The 24,460-nt window shown below is 50.7% G+C and overlaps 2 protein-coding genes across 4 annotated transcripts in view; both read left to right on the top strand.

Annotated features, from left to right (window-relative positions):
* Positions 1-13,423, top strand: part of Garnl3 (GTPase activating Rap/RanGAP domain like 3) — a 144,806-nt gene extending 131,383 nt beyond the window's left edge. For all 3 annotated transcript variants that reach the window (XM_041674703.1, XM_041674705.1, XM_041674704.1), the window contains 6 exons: positions 2,507-2,614; positions 4,087-4,205; positions 6,198-6,336; positions 8,389-8,604; positions 9,617-9,743; positions 12,821-13,423. In XM_041674703.1, the coding sequence (XP_041530637.1) occupies positions 2,507-2,614; positions 4,087-4,205; positions 6,198-6,336; positions 8,389-8,604; positions 9,617-9,743; positions 12,821-12,998 (887 nt within the window). In that variant the 3' untranslated portion in view covers positions 12,999-13,423. The remainder of the gene's footprint in view (positions 1-2,506; positions 2,615-4,086; positions 4,206-6,197; positions 6,337-8,388; positions 8,605-9,616; positions 9,744-12,820) is intronic.
* A 2,405-nt stretch (positions 13,424-15,828) lies between these two features.
* Positions 15,829-24,102, top strand: Slc2a8 (solute carrier family 2 member 8). Its single transcript, XM_041675161.1, has 10 exons — positions 15,829-15,966; positions 16,038-16,200; positions 16,341-16,547; positions 17,553-17,652; positions 19,775-19,974; positions 20,602-20,745; positions 20,889-20,997; positions 21,427-21,600; positions 21,960-22,105; positions 23,381-24,102. Exons 1-10 carry the CDS (start codon positions 15,911-15,913, stop codon positions 23,516-23,518), a joined length of 1,437 nt encoding a protein of 478 aa, XP_041531095.1. The 5' UTR covers positions 15,829-15,910; the 3' UTR covers positions 23,519-24,102.
* The last annotated feature ends 358 nt before the right edge of the window (positions 24,103-24,460 follow it).

Genomic DNA, 24,460 nt, shown 5'->3' with positions numbered 1-24,460 from the left:
CCATTTCCAGGGCCACCCCCAACAGATCAAGCCACATAACTGTCACCCACATTCAGAGGGTCTAGTTAGGTCCCATGGTCCCATGCTGGTTCCTCAGCTGTCAGTCCATAGTATGTGAGCTCCATTAACTTGGGTCAGCTATTTCTGTGGTTTCCCCATAATGCTCATGACCCCCCCCCTTTGTTCATATGACCCCTCCTTCCTCTCTTCAACTGAACTCCAGCTGCTTGGCTGTGGGTCCCTGCATCTGCTTCCATCATTACCAGATGTAGGTTCTGTGATGACAATTAGGATAGTCACTCATCTGATTACAGGGGAAGGCCCATTCAGACACCCTCTCCACTGTTGGTAGGGGTCTTAGCTCTCCCCCTCTGCCCCTCCACCAACTCTGTCTTCTTGATCCCTCAAGATCGAGATCCCATCCCCCATCTCCTCCCTTCTACCCCACCCCCACCCTGCTCCCATTTTATCCTGGAGATCTTAACTATTTTCCTTCCTGGGGAATCAATCTACCCCAAGACCCAACAATACCACTCTTGGGTATATACCCAAAGGATGAACAATCATACAACAAGGACACTTGCTCAACTATGTTCATAGCAGCACTATTTGTAACAGCCAGAACCGGGAGACAACCTAGATGCCCATCAACTGAAGATTAGATAAAGAAAATGTGGTGCATTTACACAATGGAGTATCTCTCAGTGGTTTAAAACAAACAAACAAACAAACAAACAATGATGTCTTAAAATACAGCAAATGGATAGAACTAGAAAAATCCATCCTGAGTGAGGTAACCCAGACCCAGAAAGACAAACACGGTATGTCTTCACTCATAAGTGGATACTGGATGTAAAGCAAAGGATAACTAAACTACAATCCTAGGGATGCTAGATAAAAAGGGGGACCCTAAAAGGGACACATATAGTGAAATAATTTCAAGACAGGTGTAATAGCACAGGCTTGTGGTGCCGCACTCAACAGCGTGAGTCAAGAGGATTATACGGTCCGGGCCAGGCTGGGGTACACAGGAGGACCCTGTCTAACATAGTTGTTAGCATCATTACCTTAAAAGTGTGGGGGAAGGCAAAAACAGCTTCTATAATGAAAGACTCCTTACTCTGAAGGTCTGAGCCACATACACTGATGTTCAGAGGTCAGAATAAACAAGAGGCAGGTAACTGAATTAAACCGTCCTTAACATAGCTGAAGTTCAGTAAGGGGGACACACATGGTCCAGGTTCTCTAGCAACATGTTAGCAGGGTGCTCCAGGGTAACAGAACTTAGAGAATGGATGTCTCTCTCTCTCTCTCTCTCTCTCTCTCTCTCTCTCTCTCTCTCTCTCACACACACACACACACACACACACACATCTATTATGTATTATACATGTATATCATACATTATATATAATATATATACATATATATATATAATTTAGTGTCCATATAAAGGGAATTTATTAGAATGGATAAAGGCTGTGGTCCAGCTGATCCAACAATGGCTGTCTATGAATGGAAGGTCCAAGAATCCAGTAGTTGTTCAGTCTGAGGCTGGATGTCTCAGCTGGTCTTCAGTATAGGCTTGAATCTCAAAGAAGCAGGCTCTAATGCCAGTGAAGGAATGGTCTTGCTAGTGAGGGCCAACAGGCAAAGAGAGAGAGCTTCTTTCTCCTGTGTCCTTACAGAGGCTGCCAGCAGAAGGTGTGGCCCAGATTAGAGATTTGTCTTCCCACCTCAAAACCAGTTAGAAGCATATCTTCCCACTTCAAATGATTAAGCAAAGTGCCTCACAGGTGTGCCCAGTCGTTTGGGTTTTAGTTAATTCCAAATGTAGTCAAGTTGACAACCAAGAACAGCCATCACAGAGGACACATGCAATTCCTGCCATTGTTGTAGTGAGGGAGGCTCCAGAGTGACCTGCCTTGTAGAAAGGCTTCGTTCACCCATGGGCTACCCATTCTGCGTCTTTCTCTGGCATGATGATACGGCACAGGCAGGAAGCACATGAGCACCGTAGCCCAGCCTGGCCTCACTCCACCACTCCGCCCTGGTAGAGCTGCGGGACTCAGGACGGACCACCTCACCACTCCCAACCTCAAGTTCTCTGCAGAGTGTGCTTGCAGGGTGACAGCTTCTACCTTCTGCAGCCAGACAGATTAAATGGACAGTCATCTCAAAGCTCCATGCTTGACACGCAGTAAATTTTCTCCAGGTGGCAGCTGTTAGCATACATGGTAACAGCGTTACGCTTGCTGCCACTGCCTCCCAAGGTTGGCAGTGGCTGTTTAGATGAGCTGGCAGAGAGAACCAGGTGTGTGACTAACACCTGTGATTCCAGCGCAAGGGAGGCTGAGGCAAGAGCATTGCTGCAAACTCAAGTCCAGCCTGGGTCCAGAGACCCAGCAGGGAGGATGCAGCCCTAGCAGCCTGCTTTCTATTTCTCTGACTGCAGGGATGGAGGTGTCGCCTCTAATGGAACACGTTGCTGTTGTTCTCTTTCCAGACAGTTGCATCTATAAGAAGGTTTGCCCCTTTAATGGTGGCTCTTTTTTGCTTCAACCCTCGGCATCGGATTTCCAGTTCTGTTGGAACCAAGCTCCTTATGCAATTGGTAAGAGCAACCTTTTCTGTGGTCCCTGACCCTGCCTGACCACCCGCAGGGCTCGGTCTCCTGTGAGCTGCTTGGACTCCCTCTGTAACTGCCACACCTCCTGGGGCATGAACATTCTGCAGATATCTGCAGTGGGGTAATGTTTATGCCCCCTGTTTAGACTCTTATGTCCCTCTGGCTCTCCTGAGTTCCTGGGCACATGACATTTGAAAGCAATTAAACACAGTTTGTCAGTACCTGGCAGGCCTTTTCTAAAACTCACGTGCTAGCTCCAGCCAGTGCATCGGCTGGCTCGGGGAGAATCACAGTGCTACTCTTACCTGCCTTAGAACTGAAAGTCCAGAACCTCAGGGCCCAGCAAAATACCTACCACTAAGATGTCGGTGTGGGGCTGGCAAGATGGCTTACCTGGCAGAGATACTGCTGAAAGTCTGAGGGCCTGCATTCCGATGGCCCAGACCTGCATGTTAGAAGGAGACAACGACTCCCACAAGCTGACCTCTGACCTCCACACGTGCACCCCGCCCACTGCCACAGACACATTAAAATGAAATTTTAAAAGGTAGATCAAATCAAAGCCGGGCAGTGGTGGCATATGCCGGCACTCGGGAGGCAGAGGCAGGCAGAGCTCTGAGTTCCAGGACAGCCAGGGCTACACAGAGAAACCCTGTCAAAAAAAAAAAAGCCAGGTGGTGGTGGCACACACCTTTAATCCCAAGCCCAGCACTTGGGAGGCAGAGGCCAGCCTGGACTACAAGACCTAGTTCTTGTAGGACAGACCCTGTCTCAGAAAAAAATACCTGGTCAGGCTGTGATGGTAGGTGAAATAGGCCGAAAGGAGGAATGGAAATTGACTCTGGGCTTTGAACCACGCACTGGAGAGATCAGGACAAGAGGCATCAGGTAGCAGAATGAGTCGCCAAGGACACCCCCCCCAGAGTGAACAGGTCACCTGTGCAGAGTACTGAGGGGAGAGAAGGACCAGTCAAGTCCACTTACACAGGTGTAATCAGAGCTTAGCTGTGGTGTGTGAAGTCAGCATGTCATAACAGCATTGCGAGGAGGAGTACCACCTGCAACAGAGAAGAGAGCATCTAAGTTCAGCAGCTTTGAAGGGCACAGCTACTGCCTGTGACACAAGGCCAGAGGGGTGCAGGAAGGGGTGACAGTCTAAGCCGGGAAGGAAGAGTAAAGGAAAGATTCCAGACAGCTGTCACATGCTGAATGCTGTCCAGCTGTAATCCGGAGAATGTGGGGAAAGTCCCACAGGACTGGGTAGGTGAGCCACCAGAAAACCAGGCAGTAGGGCATCAGGCAGGGACGTAGCCATGACGACTGGCTGGCATGTACACCTGAGAAGCAGGCCTTGCCATGTGAAGCAGACAAGAGTTGAAAGGATGGATGTTTCTAGAGTGTAAAGACGCCTGAGCAGTTGCAGCCTCCTAGCCAACAGCCCATCTGTTCCCTTGCAGTCTGCGCCTTCCCGTACCTGCTGGCCTTCACCACCGACTCCATGGAGATCCGCCTGGTAGTGAACGGGAACCTGGTCCACACGGCAGTTGTACCGCAGCTGCAGCTCGTGGCCTCTAGGGTGAGTGGAATGTAGCACCTTAGCCTTAGCACCCGAAGGTGTCAAGTGAGCAGGAACTGCTGTTTATCACACCAGGACAGCTGTCCTGGGTCAGAACGCCAGGAGGGAGATGGGTTTTCATGTCTGCCCTCCTCGTGCTTCCAGATGCTCCCTTGAGGCTGGTGCGCTGGCTCAACGTGTAAAGTGCTTGCTGTGCTGACCTGACAGCCTCCGTCCAGTCCTTACAACATGTAAAAAAGGACAGAGTCACCGCCACAAGTGCTCCCTGCCTTGTGGAGAGATCAGAGTGAGAACTAAGTGCTCATGGGGTTCTCACAAATACGCTTTTTAATGTTTGCTGAGACCCGTATCATACCCAGACTACAGGTTCAACTCCACCTACGCTGGAGTCCTACCTCAGCCTACTCATTATTGTTCCAGTGGGTTATGTCAAGAAATCTGTCATGGGGGCTGGAGAGATGGCTCAAAGGTTAAGAGCATTGCCTGCTCTTCCAAAGGTCCTGAGTTCAATTCCTGGCAACCACATGGTGGCTCACAACCATCTGTAATGAGGTCTGGTGCCCTCTTCTGGCCTGCAGACATTCACATAGACAGAATATTGTATACATAATAAATAAATATTAAAAAAAAAAGAAATCTGTCATGTAGCTGGTTGTTTGCTCAGCACTGGTAAGGCCATCAGTAGGATTGCTATGAATTTGAGGCCAGTCTGAACTACAAGGGAGTTCCAGGATAGCCTGGGATACAAAGTAAGACTTTGGCCGGGTGGTGGTGGCACACGCCTTTAATCCCAGCACTTGGGAGGCAGAGGCAGGCAGATCTCTGTGAGTTCGAGACCAGCCTGGTCTACAAGAGCTAGTTTCAGGACAGGCTCTAAAACCACAGAGAAACCCTGTCTCAAAAAAACAAACAAAAAAAAAAGGACTTTGGCTCAAAAATAAAAGTTTTTAAATACTTCTCACCAGAAACAAATCATACCTCTTAAACCAGAACTTACTCCAGCTGCAGCCCTAGACTCCCCACACTGTTATCCAGGCTCTCACTGGGAGCACTCACCAATGTCTGTGAATCTGTCCACTGGATGTGGCTGACACAAGAGTTAGGAGGAGCCCAGCAGGAGCTCCAAAATAATTAATAGTAAATGTAGCCAAATAATTAGGAATGTTGTTGAGAATCTTTGCCTCTAACATATTTACGTTTATACCATTTGGCCTGGAGAGACAGCTCAGCAGTTAAAAGTGCTTGCTAACAGAACAAGATGAGGAGCTGGGTTCAAATCTCTACAACCCATGTAAAAACCTGGGTGTGTTCACATGCATGCCTGGAGGCCCAGTGCTGTGAGGGGCAGAGACAGGAGGATTGCTGGGGCTGGCTGGCTGCCAGCCTAGCTCAGGGTTCAGTGAGAGACCCTGTCTAAAGTATGAAGGTGGACCGTGATAAAGCAGGACACCTCCTCCTTTGACCTCAGTGCAGGGGCAGGTATGTGCCATACACGTGTGGATCAATACCACACACACAAAGATTTATACCTCTTAATATTTAATGATGCCCATGTTTAAGATCTGACCTGCAAAATTCCTGAAAGTTGGCTCTCAGAAACACATGTAATGTCCCACTGCTGCTGTTGCCAAAGTCAGCACATGTGGGCATGCGGGAGACTCTGGGACAAACATCCATATTTCCCCCTGCAGAATGTGCCTAACCGAATTCCTGGGGTCCATCCCAGTTCTGAGACTCCTGAGAGAAGTGTGTGCGTTGTGTTGGGCTTGCAGATGTGTAGCACGTGACTGTTTTCTAGTGTAGGCCAGTGCAGGGAGGAGGGAAGTAAATCCTTGGGAGAGGTCTAGCAGGATGAGACTCGGGTCTGCACTTTATGCTCCGAAGAGGTCAGAGGTCAGAGGTCACTGTCAAGCCTGGGAACCAGTGGTGCAGAAGGTCAGTGGGAGCAGAGCGTGGACCAGGCAGCTGGTAATGTTTCTTCTTTCTTTGCAGTCGGACATATACTTCACAGCAGCCGCGACTGTGCACGAGGGCTCATCTGCAGGCAGCTCCAAGGGCGCCAGTGCCCACACGTCTCCTCAGAGCCCTCCAGCCCGAGACACGCTGCTGTTTCCTTCTTCCCCGGGGGAAGGTGAAGTCCAACTCCTACTGCCTTATTAATAGATACTCTAGCTCATGATTTCTTTGGCTTACTGTCAGAGCTGGACATGATCACTGCTAAAGAAGTTATTGTTCAGGTTGGGCATATGTATACTATATATAAATGCCACACGCCTTCAACCCCAGAGGCAGGTGGATCTCCATAGTAAGTTTCAGGACAGCCAGGGCTATGTGGAGATCCAATGCCTCAAAAACATCAGAAATGAAGAAGTGAAGCCTTTGTCTAAATTGTTCTATTGTTAATAAGATCTTGGGAGTCAGAAAGTGGGATAGGAACCTGATAGAGCAAGAAAGCAGCGAAGGAACAACCAGCCGACCCTCTCCATGCTTCCCAGATAGAAAAGGCCCATGGATCTTTCTAAGCCCTCCCTACTCTTTCCTGTGCCTCTCTATGTTCTCACCTCCTGGCTTCTCCGAAATCTCTATGGCTAATTCCAGTCAGTTTTTGACTGCACGCTCTGATTCAAGGTTAACTTTGTTGATGGTCTTGGAGTGTCACAGCAATATCAAATATCCACGACAAAGAAGACCAAGAGAGGAGGAGAAGTAGTCAGAGTTGTCCCTATTTAAAAAATAGCCAGTGACAAAGAACTCTCTTGACTGCACTCCCAACACTTGTGAGGCTGGGTGAGACAGAGGAGCCCACATTCAGGACTAGGTGACGAGACCTGTCTCAAAAACAAACAAACCAAGCGTGGTGGCGCACGCCTTTAATCCCAGCACTTGGGAGGCAGAGGCAGGCGGATCTCTGTGAGTTCGAGACCAGCCTGGTCTACAAGAGCTAGTTCCAGGACAGGCTCCAAAACCACAGAGAAACCCTGTCTCGAAAAACCAAAAAAAAAAAAAAAAACAATAAGTAGACTTTGTTCTTTGAACTGGTAAAATTCTTAAGAAACCTTATATTAAGATAATAATAAAAGCCAGACATGGTGGTGTACATCTTTAATTCTAGTACTCAAGAGGCAGAGGCAGGTGAATCTCTGTGAGTTCAAGGCCAGCTTGGTCTCTATATTGAGTTCCAGGACAGTCAGGGCTACACAGAGAAACTCTGTCTCAAAATAATAATAATAACTATTATTATTATAAATTAAAGTTTTAAAAAATAAAAGTAAGACAAATGGGATTGAATAGATGGCTGATTCAGTAAAGCAAAGACCTGACTTTTGATCTCAAGCACCAACATGAGAAGTCAGGCACAGTGGTACATACTCATAAGCCCATAGCTGGGTCAAGGGGATCCCTGGGGTATGCTGATTAGCTAGTTGAGCAAGTTCCAGGCTCGGTGCAAAGCCTTATTCCAAAAAGTAAGTTGAAAACCTATGTGATTTACACCTTTGGTCTCCATATACATATGTACACACACACCAAACAAGCAATTAGGAGAAATCCCATTATGTAAATTTCCGTGGGGCAAAGGGAGACACGCCAGAGCACAGCCAGCAGCATCCAGCTAGCAGCAGCATCTCCTCTGGGGTTGGCAGTGCCGTGGGTTTCACAGCTAAATCTGCAGCCCAGATTCTGTCACTTTGCTCCCAGAGGCCTTTGCCATGCTCCTCCGGGGCCAAGGACAGCATTTCTCCTAGCTGCTGGCTGCAGCAGTTATCTTTATCACCAGAGGGGCAGCTCCTCGCTCCTCTTATCTGCTCTTATTCTGGAAGAAGCAACTGCATTTTATCAGAATCATTCAAAAGAAAGAAAGCCCTTGGGAAACACAGAGCCATTAGGCATCATCAGCACGTGACAGAAAGTCTTGCTTCCTGCTAATTATATTACATAATTACATTAAAGGCCAGCAGGATGGCTCAGTGGGGAAAGGCAGTTGCCGTCAGGCCTGCTGCCCTGAGTGTGACCCCTGTGTCCGCTGCTGGAAAGAACTGAGCCCTACAAGTTGTTCCCTGACCTCCACACATGGACACATGGACACACGCCTGATAAATGTAGTTTAAAACTTTTAAAGAAAGAAATTATTCTGTTGTAAATGACATGACCCTAAAGTTCTGGTCTTTTCCAAACTGTGTTTCAGGTGAAATTCAGTCTAAAAATCTGTACCGGATTCCACTTAGAAACCTCGTGGGCAGAAGCATCGAGCGGCCTCTGAAATCGCCCTTAGTCTCCAAGGTCATCACCCCGCCCACCTCCATCGGCCTTGGCATCGCTGCCATTCCTGTCACCCACTCCTTGTCCCTGTCTCGCATGGAAATTAAAGAAATAGCAAGCAGGACCCGCAGGGAACTTCTAGGTAATCACAGCTGCCGTGGGTTGTTTCCACAGCTTGTAAACAGCCCAGCGGGGGCTCGTCTTCAGGGAGCTCTCATTTTCAAAACTTGGAGGTTAAAAAGGAAATTTGGGGCCAGCAAGATGGCTCGGAAGGTACAAGCACTTGTTGTCAAGCTTGCCGACCTGAGTTCGAGCCCCAGGACATACATGGTTGAAGGCGAGAACTAACTTCCTCAAGTTGTTCTCTCATCTACACACACGCATGCATGCATGTGCATGCACACACAGGCACACAAATACTCATATACACACAACACAAATAAATGTAATAAAAAAGAAACTCCCTTTCAGAAGAGATTTATAAATTCATCAATTACAACTACCCCAAAGAATTTTGGACCATTTTCCACCAATGATGGACAGAAAGCTAACCAAGCCATGCTAAGGTGGGGGAGGGGACAGGACACTGTAGGACTTTAGGGACTTCGCCACTGTTAGACTTCTCTGAGATTGTGCGTTTGAGTCACAGTGTATACATACTTTATAATCAGAGAGGAAAGACTTCAGGAAGGGGAAACTGTTCTGATGTATCTCTGTCATCGTTGCTGCTGTGTCCAAGTCGAATAATGTTCCAGTAAGGATAAAGGGGCAGGAAACCGATGGGGAGCAGGTAGAGATGATCTAAGCACATTGTACACCTGTGTGAGATTCTCAGAGAACTACATTCTTAAAGAATAAAAAAGGTGGGCTGGAGAGATGGCTCAGAGGTTAAGAGCACTGACTGCTCTTCCAGAGGTCCTTGAGTTCAATTCCCAGCAACCACATGGTGGCTCACAACCATCTACAACAAGATTTGATACCCTTTTCTGACATGCAGGCAGTACACTGTAGACATAATAAATACATAAATCTTAGATAGATATCTAGATATCTAAATATCTAGATAGATAGATAGATAGATAGATAGATAAACAAGGTATCTTCTGTCTCCTGTGGTAATGACCCCTGACCTCAGGTTTTCCCCTGTAATGCAGGTCTTTCTGATGACAGTGGACCACGATCAGAAGGAGCGCCAAGGGCCAAATCAAAAACCCGGAAGCGGTTAGAAGAAAGTCAAGGAGACCCCAAGCCAGAGGCTGTGAGGTCAGCTAGCAGTGACAGGTAAAAAGAAGCCCCTGATCTGCATGGTCGCCCAGTGAGTGCCAGCGTGCCCAGGAGGTTCACTGGCCAGCACCCTACACAGTCCCAGAGAGGACAGCTGCCACAGTGGGGCTGAGACAAGAGGACATTTTCACCAGCAACTGAGCTAATGTTCACTAAAATATATTCAGAGGGGCTCGAGGCAGTCATCTGGAGCCTTGCCCAACATGCACAAAGTATACACACAGCACATACACGCACATGCATGAGACAGAAACAACAGAGAAAGACACTCTGTTTTAGACGGAAGTTCACTATGTGGCCCTGGCTAACCTAGAACTCATCATGTAGACCAGGCTGTCCTCAGACTCAGAGATCCACCTGCCTGCTTCCGAATGCTGGGATTAAAGCCCATGCACCAACACAGCCAGCCCTAGAGAGAAACTGTTAACATGTATATAATGTATTTTAATCATGGTCTCTCTCACACACACAGACCCCAGTTACTCTTTTTTTTTTTTTTTTTTTTTTTTTTGGTTTTTTCGAGACAGGGTTTCTCTGTGGTTTTGGAGCCTGTCCTGGAACTAGCTCTTGTAGACCAGGCTGGTCTCGAACTCACAGAGATCCGCCTGCCTCTGCCTCCCAAGTGCTGGGATTAAAGGCGTGCACCACCACCGCCCGGCTGACCCCAGTTACTCTTGTCCCCCTCCTACTCCCATTGATCTCTCTCCTAAGAGACTATTTTTGGCTCACTAGTTTGATGAAGATACACAAAAACAAGGTTGCTTAGTAAGAGTGTAGGGTCAGCCACTTTCCAGAACTGGTGGACCCTGTACACAGGAAGAGCCCTTCTGAATGGCAGTTCAGCACTTAGGAATAGATGCGTGTTGCCTCACAGAAGGGTGTCCCTTCAGCAACGGTGCAGGTGCCCTTCTGGGGAGCAATGGAACACCTGTTCAAGCGTCCTCAAGCTGGGGGGACAGGGAGATGACCAAGCTCCTGTCTGTATCTTCAGAGGGCCCATAGGCCATTAAGCACCAAGCCATTGCTGCATGGCATAGTGGCAGGTGATGCAGGCAGTGACAAGTGTCCTGCCACCTGAACAGAAGGTCTCAGAGCCTGCGGTGGGGAAGAGCCAGCCTTACTCATGCTTCGGCCTCACGTGGAGAACCAGATCTAACTAACACAGTTCATCTCAACCAACCACGGTGTGCTGTGAGGTTAAGGGGATGGAGAGCACTGGCTGCTCAAGCTCCCAGCACCCACATGGCCACCAGTCACAGCCATGTGTAACCCCAGTTTCAGGAGATCCAACGCCTTCTGACCTCAGTGGGCGCCAGGCACTCAAAGGTTGCCAGACACACCAGACACAGACATACATGCATGTAAACAATTATGTACATAAAATGAACATTAAATAATTTTTTTTAAAAAAGATAGTCAGCATCGTGGCACATGCTTTAAATCCTACCACTCATGAGGACAAAGGCAGATCTCCAAGTTCAAGGCCAGTTTAGTCTACATAATGAGTTCCAGGCAAGCCAGAGCTACAAAATGAGGCTCTGCTCAAAATATCAAACATAAAAATAAGGGACTGGAGAGATGGATCACGTTTAAGAACACTGATTGGGCTGGAGAGATGGCTCAGTGGTTAAGAGCACTGACTGCTCTTCCAGAGGTCCTGAGTTCAATTCCCAGCAACCATATGGTGGCTCACAGCCATCTGTAATGAGACCTGGCGCCCCCTTCTGGCTTGCGGGCACATATGGAAGGAATGCTGTACACATAATAAATAAATATTAAAAAAAAAAAAACACTGACTACTCTTCCAGGCGACCCACATGACAGCTCACGATTGTCTCTGACTCCAGGATCCAACACCTCACACAGACATACATACAGGAAAAATACCAATACTTACAAAATAAAAATAAATTATTTTTTTAAAAAAAAAAACCTCTTAAGTGGCTAGGCATGATGGTTCAGGTTTGGAATAGAGACAGGAGAGTCACTGTAAGTTCAAGGCCAGCCTGACCCTGTCTCACAATAATAATATAAAGGGCTAGGGCTGGAAAAACAGTTCAGCAGTTAAGAGTATTCATTGTTTGACCTTCCAGAGGACCCAGGTTCAATTCCCAGTACCCACATGGTGGCTCACAATCATCTGTATCATCTATAACTCCAGTTCTAGAGATCGAATACCCTTTTCTAGCCTCTGAGAGCACAGGGATGCATAGTGCACAGACATACCTGCAGACAAAGCATCCATATCTATATTCCTAAAACAAAATCTGGGTTTTTTAGATTTTTGTTTTTGTTTATTTGATTGATTGATTGATTGATTGATTTTGAGACAGGGTTTCTCTGTAACCACCCTGATTATCCTGCAACTCATTCTGTAGACCAAGTTGGCCTCGAAATCACAGAGATTTGCATGGCTCTGTCTCCTGAGTGCTAGGATTAAAGGCATGCACCACCAACTGGCAAAATGAATCTTAAAAAAAAAAACAGCAATAATAATAAATGATAAAATGGCAGGTAGAAGCCCACTTTGATAGCTCAAAGAAGAGTCCAGCATAGGGCTGGCTTGGGATGAATGATAAGATTGTGGGAACAGCCAGGCAGTGGTGGCACACGCCTTTAATCCCAGCACTCAGGAGGCAGAGGCAGGCAGATCTCTGTGAGTTCCAGGCCAGCCTGGTCCACAGAGTGAGTTCCAGGAAGGACAGGGCTACACAGAGAAACCCTGTCTCGAAACCCAAAGAGGACAAAGAAAGAATGGGGAGCAGTGCCTATGATACAGGGACTCTGGGCAGTTGCTCTGAGCAGGCAGCATGGCCAGAGACGCAGGGAAGAGGGACAGACTTGACCAAGTGTTAGGGAGGCTGCTGGAGGTTAAGTGGGCAGAGCAGGGCCAGGTGCTTTCCAAGGCCCTGGGCATTTGTGGAATCCCAAACTCTGAGAAGTGAAACTTTTCTTCTCCTTCCTCCTCTCATCCCGTGGTAGATACACTGAACCCAGAAGGACAGGAGGCAGCAAGCAACCATGCCATGTTACATCCTGCCCGCAGAGCCCTTCACAGTGCTTCTCTCTTGCAGGATCCCGTCGGGAATTTTGGAAAGTCCTCCTGCTTCTGAAGCCAATGCTGAGGGTCGTAACCACTCTGCAAGCGCTGACCAGGACCCTGCGGTGGACAAAGAGGGCAGCTCAGGCTCAGGCAGCAGCCCCTTCCAGCTCATGGCCTCCTCAGAGGAAGACATTATTGATTTGAAGTAGAGTCTGTGTCTCCGTGGCAACCCTTAGTGTTCTTACGCAGGTTTATACTGTTTAAACAGCTCCAACAACCTGTCTCAACAAAATGCGCCTCCAGCCAGGCAGCAATCTATTGGACCAAACCTCCTGCACCCTCAGCCAGTTCGGGTCACTCTCCAGTGTCCAGTGCCATCTTTCTTGACTCCTGTTTCTTTCCATTCAAGAACCGTCAGTCCCCTTGTAATAAAGGTGATAGATTTCATTGAAGTTTTAGATCAAAACTTTGAATAAATCAAAAATGTTCATTCTTATTCACTGCAACCCTTCTCTTATATTTTATAGATTTAGATGGAAATTATTTTTTGTAAGTTTTGACTTATGTCACATACTATGCTTCTTTTATGAAGAAAAGATGCTGCTTTTTAATTCTACTATAAATAAGTTTTCTTTCTGCACTTGGCCCTGTTGCTGCCTGTGTTCACTGGGGTGGGACCCCTGCACTCCTACCTGGAGACCTGGGACAGATAGAGACGCTTCCTCCTCCTTTGATCTCAAATAGTAGTAAGGCAAAGGCACCGCAAAGTCTTAGGATACATTCATCTCGCGACTGTGATCCAGAGTTTTCAGATTCCCTCCCTTGAGTGGGTCTACCTTTTTTGTTTTGTTTCACAGTGTTGGGTATGGACCCCAGGGCCTTACACACACTTGGCAAACAAGTTCAGCTGCAGAGCCATGTCTCCACCCCCTGCCTTGCTCTTTCATCCTTCAGAACATGGAGATAAAGAGGCGGAGAGCTGGGGAAATGGCTTCGTGGTCACCCACATGGTGTCTCACAGCCATTTCTAACTACAGTTCCAGAGGGTCCGAAGCCCTCTTCTGATCTCCAAGGGCAGGAGGTACACACATGGTGCACAAACATGCATGTAAAAACACTTATAAAACAAATAAATCTAATTTTTAAGATGCCCACTCCAGCTCCCTCATGAAGAATGAGCAGGAAGTACTACGGACGGAGCAAGACACGACTGGAATACTGAAATAGCAGTCCTGTGTCACAGGTCACAGGGCCCATGGGAAGAAACCCCATCGTCTGCCTGAGAGGAAGCAGCTCCAAGGAGTTCTGACGTCATGTTGTCAGAAGTTAGAACCCTGGTACCTTTCTCCTTTGCAGGCCTTAAGGAGTCACTTCCCCTCCCTCTTCTGCACAACAATTCCGTGTGATACACGGAACCAAAGGTGCCTACGGGAATCCTCTTTAGCTGTAGAGGCAAACTTGATGCTACATCTCAACCCCACCAACAGTTCTGTTAGGCTTATTCTGGCTTTTCTCTGGGGTTCCCACGTGGAGGCTGGAGGTCGGCTTTGGCTGTTCCTCAGGAGCCACGCACTGGGTTTCTTGAGACAGGGTCTCATTAGGATCTGTGGGGCTCACTAGTTAAGCTAAGCTGGGTGACTAACTTGTTTGTACCTCAGTGCTGAAGTTAGACAGGCACCACCACTCCCAGCTTTCTCTCAGAGAGGACTCTTGGCCCAGGGAGGGCCTAGGTGCCTCCCACTGGTTCTCTCCGGAATTACACGTATAAGCCATTGATGCAGCCTGCCCACAAAGCTGTGGGTAGCAACTGAGCAGAGAGCAGTGGTAGCACACAATCACAGGGTGACTTGGGGAGGAAGAAAGATAGATTCAAGGCTTGGGATTATCTGTGGGGCAACCAGGGAACAGGAAACCACTAAGCTCCACCCCATACCACCTCTGGATAGGGTCCTCAGCATCTCGGGGGCCCTAGGCATTGCAGCACTCCTGATGCAGGTGAGCTGCCCCCAGAAGCATCAGGTCAGTCTCAGAAAGTCCAAGGAGAGTGACAGGTGGCCTAAAATGGTCTGCTTGGAGACTTTTCGCCCCGAGGCTCTTTGTCAAGGCTGGGGAAGAATGGCTGACTGTGCTTCAGGGAACTGTTCTGTTGTAAGGGTGGGAAGTCTCACCCAGCCCATGTGCTCCACCTGTGACCCACTACTACCCTCATTAGTAGATATTAGCTTGAGAGACAACTCCATAAATAAATAAATAAATAGTAAAACCATAGATCTGGAGGGTATGGCTCAACACTTAGGAACTCAGATCCAGGTTCCAAGCACACCTGTACATGGTGGCTCACAACAATCTGAAACTCCAGTTTCAGAGGATCCGATGCCGCCTTCTAACCACCGCAAGCACCAGGCACGCGTGGGGCACGCATATATACATGTAAGCAAAACACACAAATAAAGATGTTTAACATAGGCCGGGAAGTGGTGGCACACCTTTAATCCCAGCACTTGGGAGGCAGAGGCAGGTGGCTCTCTTTGTGAGTTAGAGGCCAGCCTGGTCTACAGAGGGAGTTCCAGGACAGCCAAGACTGTTAAACAGAGAAATTCCGTCTCTAAGGACCAAAAAAAAAAAAAAAAAGTCTAAAATTAAAGAATAAAAACAAATGAAACCATCAAAACATGGGCCTGCTGGTAAAGATGCTTGCCCCCAAGTCTAACGACATCAGTTCGATCCCAACGACCTAATCCACGTGGTGGAAGAAAACCAAATTGACTTCTGACCTGCAGAGGCGCGCTGTCACCTCCGCCCGTGATAGGTGTTAAGGAATAAACTTCTAAAACACCCAAACAATCTTCTCTATCTTCATTGGCTAGCTCAGTCCTACAGCTGGCTACGCCTCCAGACTCATCCCACAATCCAATTGGACAATCTTGCCAACAAGCTCCCCCCAACCCGTACCTGGGCCGGGGGGGGGCATAATTCGGGTCCAGTCAGCTTTGCAACCGGCTCTGTGCTTCTATTGGTCAGCTCTGGCTGGGGGCGGGTCCTGGCGCCAGTGGCCCCGCCTGCCGCCGAGGCCGCGCTCGCCAGACCTGCGACAGTTCGGGGGTGATCTGCTGCCGCCGGCATGTCGCCCGAGGACCCCGAGGAGACGCTGCCGCTCTTGCGGCCGCCGGACGCCAGGTGCTGACCCCGGGGGTCTGCGGCCTCTCCCTCACGCCCCGCGGCGCCGCTCACGCCCCTTGTACCCGCAGCGTTCCCCGCGGCCGCCGGGTCTTCCTCGCCGCCTTCGCCGCCGCCCTGGGCCCGCTCAGCTTCGGCTACGCGCTCGGCTACAGCTCCCCCGCCATCCCCAGCCTGCAGCGCACTGCGCCCCCCGCCTTGCGCCTCGGAGACGATGCGGCCTCCTGGTTCGGGGTGAGCCCCGGGTCCCCCACTCTCTGCCGCACCCCAGGGTCCTCCTTATTCTCTTTCTTCTGAGGCTGCGGGGCGTGGGGTGGAGGGATCGTGGACCATGGCCCCTGGTGGCCTCCTCCTCAGCCCATCCGGGTCCCCAGGCCATCGTGACCCTGGGCGCTGCAGCAGGGGGCGTACTGGGCGGCTGGCTCGTGGACCGAGCGGGGCGCAAGCTGAGCCTCCTGCTCTGCACCGTGCCCTTCGTGACCGGCTTTGCCGTCATCACCGCCGCCCGGAACGTGTGGATGCTGCTCGGAGGCCGCCTCCTTACTGGCCTGGCTTGCGGAGTCGCCTCCCTCGTGGCACCGGTGAGTGGTGGGCTTTCTAGATGAACTTTGCCAGGCAGGGGGCAGCGAGTCAACAGTGGAGCTGTTCCTCACCGTCAGCATTGCCCTTAGTTGCGCCTCTTTTACTGCACAAATGATGAAATCCCTGCATGCTTAGCAGTTATGACTGACTGTATACCCCGTTTTCATGTTAGCAGTTCTGTTCTTTTTGTCCCTGGGACAGACTTCTCGCTCCCTTCACTGCTTGCAGCCAGCCCCTGACCCACACGCCGGGATCCTTTACCAGGGCACAGGCTCCTCTGTGAGCCTATACGCTCCCCCGTGTACTAAGGCTTATTCCTGAGGTGGTAGTGAGCCCTTTGCACAAGAAGTTGCTGGTCCAGGCATGGCCCCTAGGAGGTCTTGGACCCTGGTAACTGAGATCACCAGCACCCTGCAGCCACAGGCTTGCATGCCACCCGTCCCTTCCTCGCCTCTGTGGCCACATGCTCAATCTCTGCCCCTGTGGGAGGTGTGAGGGAGCGGAAGGAGAGGGAAGCTGTAGATCTGTAGACAGTTTTTTTTTTCTCTTTTTTAAATTAGGTTAGTCATGGGCATAAGGGATGGAATAATCTAGAAGTATGGATGATGCCTAGTGACCCCTGAGCGTTAAAGAAGTGCTGGCAGCCCCTGGTAGAATTAGGCCAGACTTTCAGTCGTTTCTTCTAACTCACATCTGTGTGTATTAAGTGTGTACTGAGCTGGGCCTGGCGGCACATGCCTGCAGTCCCAGGGCTAAATACATAAAGATCAGGAGTTCATGGTTATCCTCAGCTCACTGGAGGTTAGCCTGGGCTACATGAAACTCAATCTCAGAAAATAAAATAAGGAAGTTCTGTGCACTCCTCTCTCCCCTTGCTCACACACAGCAGCCACCATTACCCACGATCCTTTAAAACTCTGCAGAAGATGGGGTGTCGCTCTGAAGCAGTACAGTTAGACCCTTCTGTTGGAAGAGCCCAAGTCAAGTCCCTCCTTAACTCCCAGGTCTATATCTCGGAAATTGCCTACCCAGCCATCCGAGGCCTGCTCGGCTCCTGTGTGCAGTTGATGGTGGTCACCGGCATCCTCTTGGCCTATGTGGCAGGTAGATTTGCATGCTGTCTTTTGATCCCCGTTCATGGATACATGGCCGCTTTGGAAACCGAGGTTTATGGAGGGTAGGAGTTTGCCCTGTGCTACCAGCCAAGATGCCAGGTTCTCAGTCCCACTCCTGGGAGCTTGGTGTGTGAGGGTCTGGTAACTGAGTCCGGGAGGACTAGAGCAGGTGGCTTCTTCATAGTCACAGAAGCCACCGCACTGGAGGGGTGGGATTTGGGAAATGCTTTAGCTCCCTCCCTGGGAGAACTGGAGTTTCAGCCTGTTATCACTGGGTTTGCAGTCAGCAGAATGTCCTGTGAAGGAGGCTGTTCCCAGAGTCCCTGAGGGGCGGAGCTGGTAGCCTTCAAAGCTGACACACCTGCCACCCACCTGCTGTGTGACTTTGGCCAAGTCCCACTGCCCCTGAGAGCCTCAGTTCCCCATCCCTAAATGTCAGGGCAGGGAGAGTAAGAGCAGTGCCTGGTAGCTGATAGCCCATCCCCAGTGAGAGCCATTGGGGGGGGGGGTGGCTGACAGGTATGGTGTACCTAGCCTGGGGTGTACATACGGGATCTTCACAGTGGACCCCACATAGTCTCAGTCTTCTGTTTTTAACTCCCTTACTGTCCCGGCTCTTCGGTGTCTTCTCTGCAGCCTGACTGCCTCAGGAGTCCCGCAGTGACCAGAGCCCCTACTGGGCACTAGAGTCTGGAGATAGTCAGTGTCTTCATTGATCTGGTCCTGTCCTTTTCACCCCTGGTATGAGTTGGATGTGACACCAAAAAGTTACAATAATGCCCCAGTCACGAGATGTTATGGAACGGTTGTGGGACCTTATTGCTATCACAGACTCACCCTTGCAGGCTGTCCTCTGACCTCCACACGCATGCTGTACCATGCATCATGCATGTACTTTTTTTGTTTGTTTGGTTGGTTTTTTGGTTTTCAAGACAGGGTTTCTCTGTGTAGCCCTGGCTGTCCTGGAACTCTCTGTAGACCAGGCTGGCCTCAAATTTATAGATGTGCCTACTTCCGCCTCCTGAGTATGGGGATTAAAGTCCTGCACCACCATGCTCAGCTTAGTACATTGCTATGACAAAACACCATGGTCAAGGCAGCTTACAAAAGTAAACTTGTAATTTGAGGTGTTTGGGTCCAGAGTATCCATGGCCATCATGGTGGGGAGCGTGGCAGTAGGCAGGTTGCCATGGTACGGAAGCAGTGGCAGAGAGCGAGCTGAGAGTGGCAAGGGCTTATTAAACCTCAAAGCTGTGCCCAGTGACACACCTCCTCCAACGAGGCCACACCTCCCAATCCTTCCCAGATGGTTCCACCAACTGGGGCCCAGCATTCAAACATATGAGCATATAGGGCCCATTCTCATTCAGTCTAACACACATAAAAGAGTTGAATAATATAATAAAATTATGACAAAAGTGTAGCATAGGTATTGGGAAATAGTTCAGTTAGTAGAAGAGCTTTCTGCTCAAGTGTGAGGACCTGAGTTCAAATCTCCAGAACCCACATAAGACGCGAAGTACGGTCATGAGGTCTTATAACTCCTGGTGTGGTGGTAGGGCGAGACAAAAGGATGCTGGGGCCTGCTGACCACCAGCCTAGCCCCAGGTTTAATGGAAGACTCCTGACTAGGAAGTAAGGTGAACAGCAATGCATACCCAGTGCCCCCCTCTGGCTTCCACACTCATGCATGAGTGCATGCACACACACTCACACAGATAAACTAAGAATTTAAAAGTATAGCGTAGTAAATACATCAAAGCAATAGCGGTCATTCCTAACCATTGTCAAGTATTTTACAGTCTCCATGCCTTGATGTGACTGGTTTACACCAGCATTGCCATGGCAGTGCCGTGATATATGTTACCATGGCTACAAGACATGGCTTGGCAACTGGCATCTTTCAGCTGTTACTGTTTTACTTCTTATGTGTAGCCCATCTGTATTTCCCTTAACAGATGTCACCTAATGTTTCCTGGTGGAACATTCCTAGTAGCAACAGTCTCTTTAGCCCAGCAGCTGGGCAGAGGCAATGATGGGCCCACCATTGGAGCGAGTCTCAGGGCTGGCAAGGGGCTAGCTCTCTCTGGCTCTGACGTCTGCTTTTGCAGGCTGGGTCCTAGAGTGGCGCTGGCTGGCCGTGCTGGGCTGCGTGCCCCCCACTCTCATGCTGCTGCTCATGTGCTTTATGCCCGAGACCCCACGCTTCCTCCTGACTCAACACCAGCACCAGGAGGCCATGGCTGCCCTTCGGTTCCTGTGGGGCTCTGAGGAAGGCTGGGAAGAGCCCCCCATTGGGGCTGAGCACCAGGTGAGAGGCTGAGAGCAGGGCAGAGAGCCTAGCCTGTTCCCAAGGCCACACACTGAGTGGCAGCACCCCTCCACCCTCGCTGAGGACCTTGCTGCCTTGCCTGAGCAGCTGGGGACCCAGCTTGAGCCCCACTTTAACTCCTGCTGTCCCAACAAGTGAAAGGCCAGGCTGGCAAAGGGAAGCTAGTGAGGGCTTCATCGCTTAGCAGAAACCACAGGCAGGGAGTCTTCAGAGCCAATGGCACGCAGACACTTTGCTGTTGTGTGACATGACCGTCTTTGAGTATCAGTTCCTTTATCTGTCCATTGATGGTCCTCGCCTCATGGTGATGCTGAGGTCTCTGCAGATGGCTGCAGGAAGAGCTCTGCCTCTGCCAGGTGGAGGTGAGCCCTGAACACACACAGGTGCTTGGACTCGGGCACAGGATTCTTTTCCCGAGTGCTAGAGTGTGAGCCTTCCACCTCCCCTCCCACTGAGGGGGCTGCAGGGGCCTGTCTCTACACTCAAGGCCACGGGTGTGGTGGGGGCCAGCAAGCTGAGGCTCAATTCCCTCCACTTAGGCTTCTGGACTGAGAGAAGGGTCCTTGGGTCAGGGGAGAGGACACTGATGACCCGTCTTCGTGGCAGGGCTTCCAACTGGCTATGCTGAGGTGCCCGGGTGTCTACAAGCCCCTCATCATAGGCATTTCACTCATGGCCTTCCAGCAGCTGTCGGGGGTCAATGCCATCATGTTCTATGCCAAAACCATCTTTGAGGAGGCCAAGTTCAAGGTAAGAGACCTCTGCCCAGCCTGCCTCATGCCACGTGTGTGAATTAGCCTCCCGGAGCCTGGGGCTTTTTGACCCAGCTACAGCCAGAGAGGGAGGGAGGGGACTTGTCTCTCTCTAGCAAACCAGCTTCTCCCCTCTCCCAGGACAGCAGCCTGGCCTCAGTCACTGTAGGCATCATTCAAGTCCTCTTCACTGCTGTGGCGGCCCTCATCATGGACAGAGCGGGGCGGAGACTACTTCTGGCCTTGTCAGGTGAGGCCTGAGCAGGAGAGCTCACTCTCCCCAGCTCACGTGGGGAGTCAGGGCCAGGGAGGTGGCAAAGGCACCATCTGTCCCAAGCCTCCTTTTCCCACTCTGAACTGAGGAAGGGCTGCAATGGGGTCAGGTCCTGGGCAGTAGCTTTGGCCCACACATTCATGGTGCCCACTGGCATCTATGAAGGCCACTGTGGTTATAGGGATTGAACACTGAGGTTGCTGTTCCTGCTTCTGCGGGTGAGAGAACGCTCAAGAACATCCCGGTATTTACTGAGGTCTGAGGTCCAAAGCACAGGAGTGCTATCCAGTTGGGCTACCATGGCCAAGCTGAGACTGCTAAACCTGGCCTTCCTCTCTCAGGGTGGCCCCGCTGCCCTCTGAGCCATGTCCCCCGTGTCCGGCCTAGCCTGAGCCCTTCCTGCAGGTGTGGTCATGGTTTTCAGCATGAGTGCCTTTGGCACCTACTTCAAGCTGACCCAGAGTGGCCCCAGCAACTCCTCCCTTGTGAGCCTCCTGGTGCCCATCTCTACGGAGCCTGTTGACGTCCACGTGGGGCTGGCCTGGCTGGCCGTAGGCAGCATGTGCCTCTTCATTGCTGGTAAGAAGGGACTCAAGGGATGTGGGTGGAGTTGTTGTCCCTATAGCCCACCATGCCAAGTTCTGTAACTCTCAGCTTCAGATCTCATTTTACTTGACTTTGCCCCTCTGCCCCAAGAAGCGTGACGTCTGTGCATGTGGCTCTGACCATGTGCTGGGCACGGAGCTAAATTCTTTCACATAATCTCCATGACAACTTGCAAGCAGGTCCCATCCTTGTCCTGAAGTCTAAAACAGGAAGGGACTGGCCCAAGGCCTGCGAGCAGGGTTGGGGGCTGGTAGAACCCCTAAGGCCCACAGGCTAGGAAGCATGGTGTGGGAGCCCAGCATGTGTGCCTTAACACTGCCTTGCTCCCACAGGCTTTGCAGTGGGCTGGGGACCCATCCCCTGGCTCCTCATGTCGGAGATCTTCCCTCTGCATGTCAAGGGTGTGGCTACTGGTGTCTGTGTCCTCACCAACTGGTTCATGGCCTTTCTGGTGACAAAAGCGTTCAGCAGCGTTATGGTGAGTGCAGACGCGTGCCTTCCCTCGGGCTGTCAGCAAAGGCATTGTCAGAGGTTCCCTGTCCATGACCCTGAGTGTAAGCTGAGGTCCCCTAATGGCTTAGACACAGCCATCTCAGGAGTGACATGGAGCCAGAGGCTAAACCAAAATAGGAACCTGGTCCGTGATCCCCTAAGTCTTCCGTCTGTGTTGGGGTAAGGATACTATGGCCAGCCTTCCCCATTAATGAATGTCAGGTACACAGGCCAGAAACCCATGATTCATATCTATAAGAAAAATAGACAGGCCTGAGCTCTGAGACACACACATGCACAGAGAGGGTGGGAGCTGCTACCCTGTGTGGCCTTGTGTCCTGCTTAACCTTTTAGCATGGTCCTGAGCTAGAAGTGTGGGCCCCTAGCAGTACCTTCCTAGACTGAAGGGTGTGCCGGTTCCACTCAGCCTTTATTTCCCTCTGCGTCCTCCGATGCTGATAGGGCTGCTGCCTGCCAGCTTCCTCGCCACGGGAGAGAGCTTCTGGTCCAGATAAGCAGGCTATCTGTTCAGTCGCTGGTGCCCTCCATGTCTCCTGGCATGTGCCATGCCCAGGCCTGTTTAAGGCAGCAGGGATAGCAACAACTGAACAGGGTCCCTTTCATGACAAGTGCCAGGAAGGTAGTGTGGGTGGCGTGGACACCCCAGCTAGCCAAAAACGTGCTCAGGCAGACAGGGCTGCCCAGAAAACCCAGAGGAAGGCAGGCAGAGGCTGCCACGGAATATAGGAGGGAGCAGACAGCAGAGGACCTGGGGGAGGTAGATATGGGCTCAGGATGTGACAGACCCAGCATTGACCCGAGGAGCAGCCTGTCGAAGCTGAAGAAGGCTCACCTGGTGACCTCTCCTGCAAGGACCTGAGTAGTGGGACTTTGCTCTGCCACCTACAAGGTCACAGACTCACCCTCACCCTCTCTCGAGAGCAACAAGTCCCCTTCCTCACCACACAGAGAAGTCACTGTAGCTGGGACACTGGAGAGGGGCAGGCGGCTATAGGCCTGGGATGCCCAGAAGCAGGAGCTTAACTATTCCTTGACATTTCTGCTCTCAGGGCAGTCACTACATTACCATGAGCCTCAGTTTCCCACAGACATCACCTTGGATGGCAGTGAGCTACCATGCACACAGCTGGGTCTGCAGAGCCATGATAGGCCTGGCAGGGCAGGCTGCGGTCAGGGTGCTCCTGAATTGTGTGGGACCTATTGACCTCTCCACCTCCACGTGTGCCTTTCCTCTCTGCAGGAGATCCTCAAGCCCTACGGTGCCTTCTGGCTCACCGCTGCCTTCTGTATCCTCAGTGTTCTTTTCACGTTGACCTTTGTCCCCGAGACGAAGGGCAGGACTCTGGAACAAATCACAGCCTACTTCGAGGGACGGTGACAGCCCCTTTCTGTGCAGGCAGCCCTGAGCTGGCTTAGCTCTGGGTTGCAGGAGTACAGTGGCGTGTAGCTGAGCCACGCCTCAGTTTGAGCCTGGAGCACCCCAAGTCCTCAGGCATCAGAGCCCCTCTTTGTCCATCCTGAGGTTCTCTAGATTCTGGATCTAGTCTCTGCAGCCTGCTGCACACAATAGGCCCTCTGAGGAGCCTGCAGTCACCTTTGCTCTCCTCCTCCTCAGACAGAAGCCTCTGAGGCGGCTCCTGTTTGCTGGCTGGGGATCTTTTGTCTCCTGGGTCCTAAGCCCCCACCTATGCCTCACACCTGACTATGGGACCAGAAAGAAATTTGGCTACATAAAAGTTGGGCTCAGAAACAAGACTGCAACCTCTTCTGAGTGAGCCCAGATGGAGAAGAGAATGTTGCAGTCAACTGAGCCCTTGGCCCTGCCCAGAGGTGCTGTGGATTCACCTGGGGTCAACTTACCCGTCACTCACAGGTTCTTTCCAGCGCTTTCCTGGGCTCAGTGTCCTGGGTCATTAGCCACCAAATCTTGTTTCAGAAAATAAAAAGCCTCTTTCTGTTTGACTTCATGGAGCCAGAAGTCTTTTGTAGGCGCTTGTATTACAGATCAGTACTTACTCACTGGAGTAAATGGAGGACAGGTGGAGTTAGCGTGATTTCTGCAGCTGCCGGTCTTGTGCTAGGCACGTTCCTCTCACGGAAAAGCCACCCTCTCCAGCGGTAACCCAGTTAGGACTGTGGCTGTGGCTCTCTGACACGCACTCTTTCACTGCCAGTCATTCAAAACAGCGGGCTTGCCAGGCGGTGGTGGCGCACACCTTTAATCCCAGCACTCGGGAAGCAGAGGCAGGTGTAAATTCGAGGCCAGCCTTAAACTATACTGGTCTACAAAGTGAGTTCCAGGACAGCCAGAGCTGTTACA

This window comes from Microtus oregoni, unplaced genomic scaffold (assembly GCF_018167655.1).
Source record: "Microtus oregoni isolate MIOR12 unplaced genomic scaffold, Mior012 000025F_ref0000491, whole genome shotgun sequence".
NCBI lineage: Eukaryota > Metazoa > Chordata > Mammalia > Rodentia > Cricetidae > Microtus > Microtus oregoni.
This window is presented reverse-complemented; position numbering and strand designations above follow the sequence as displayed.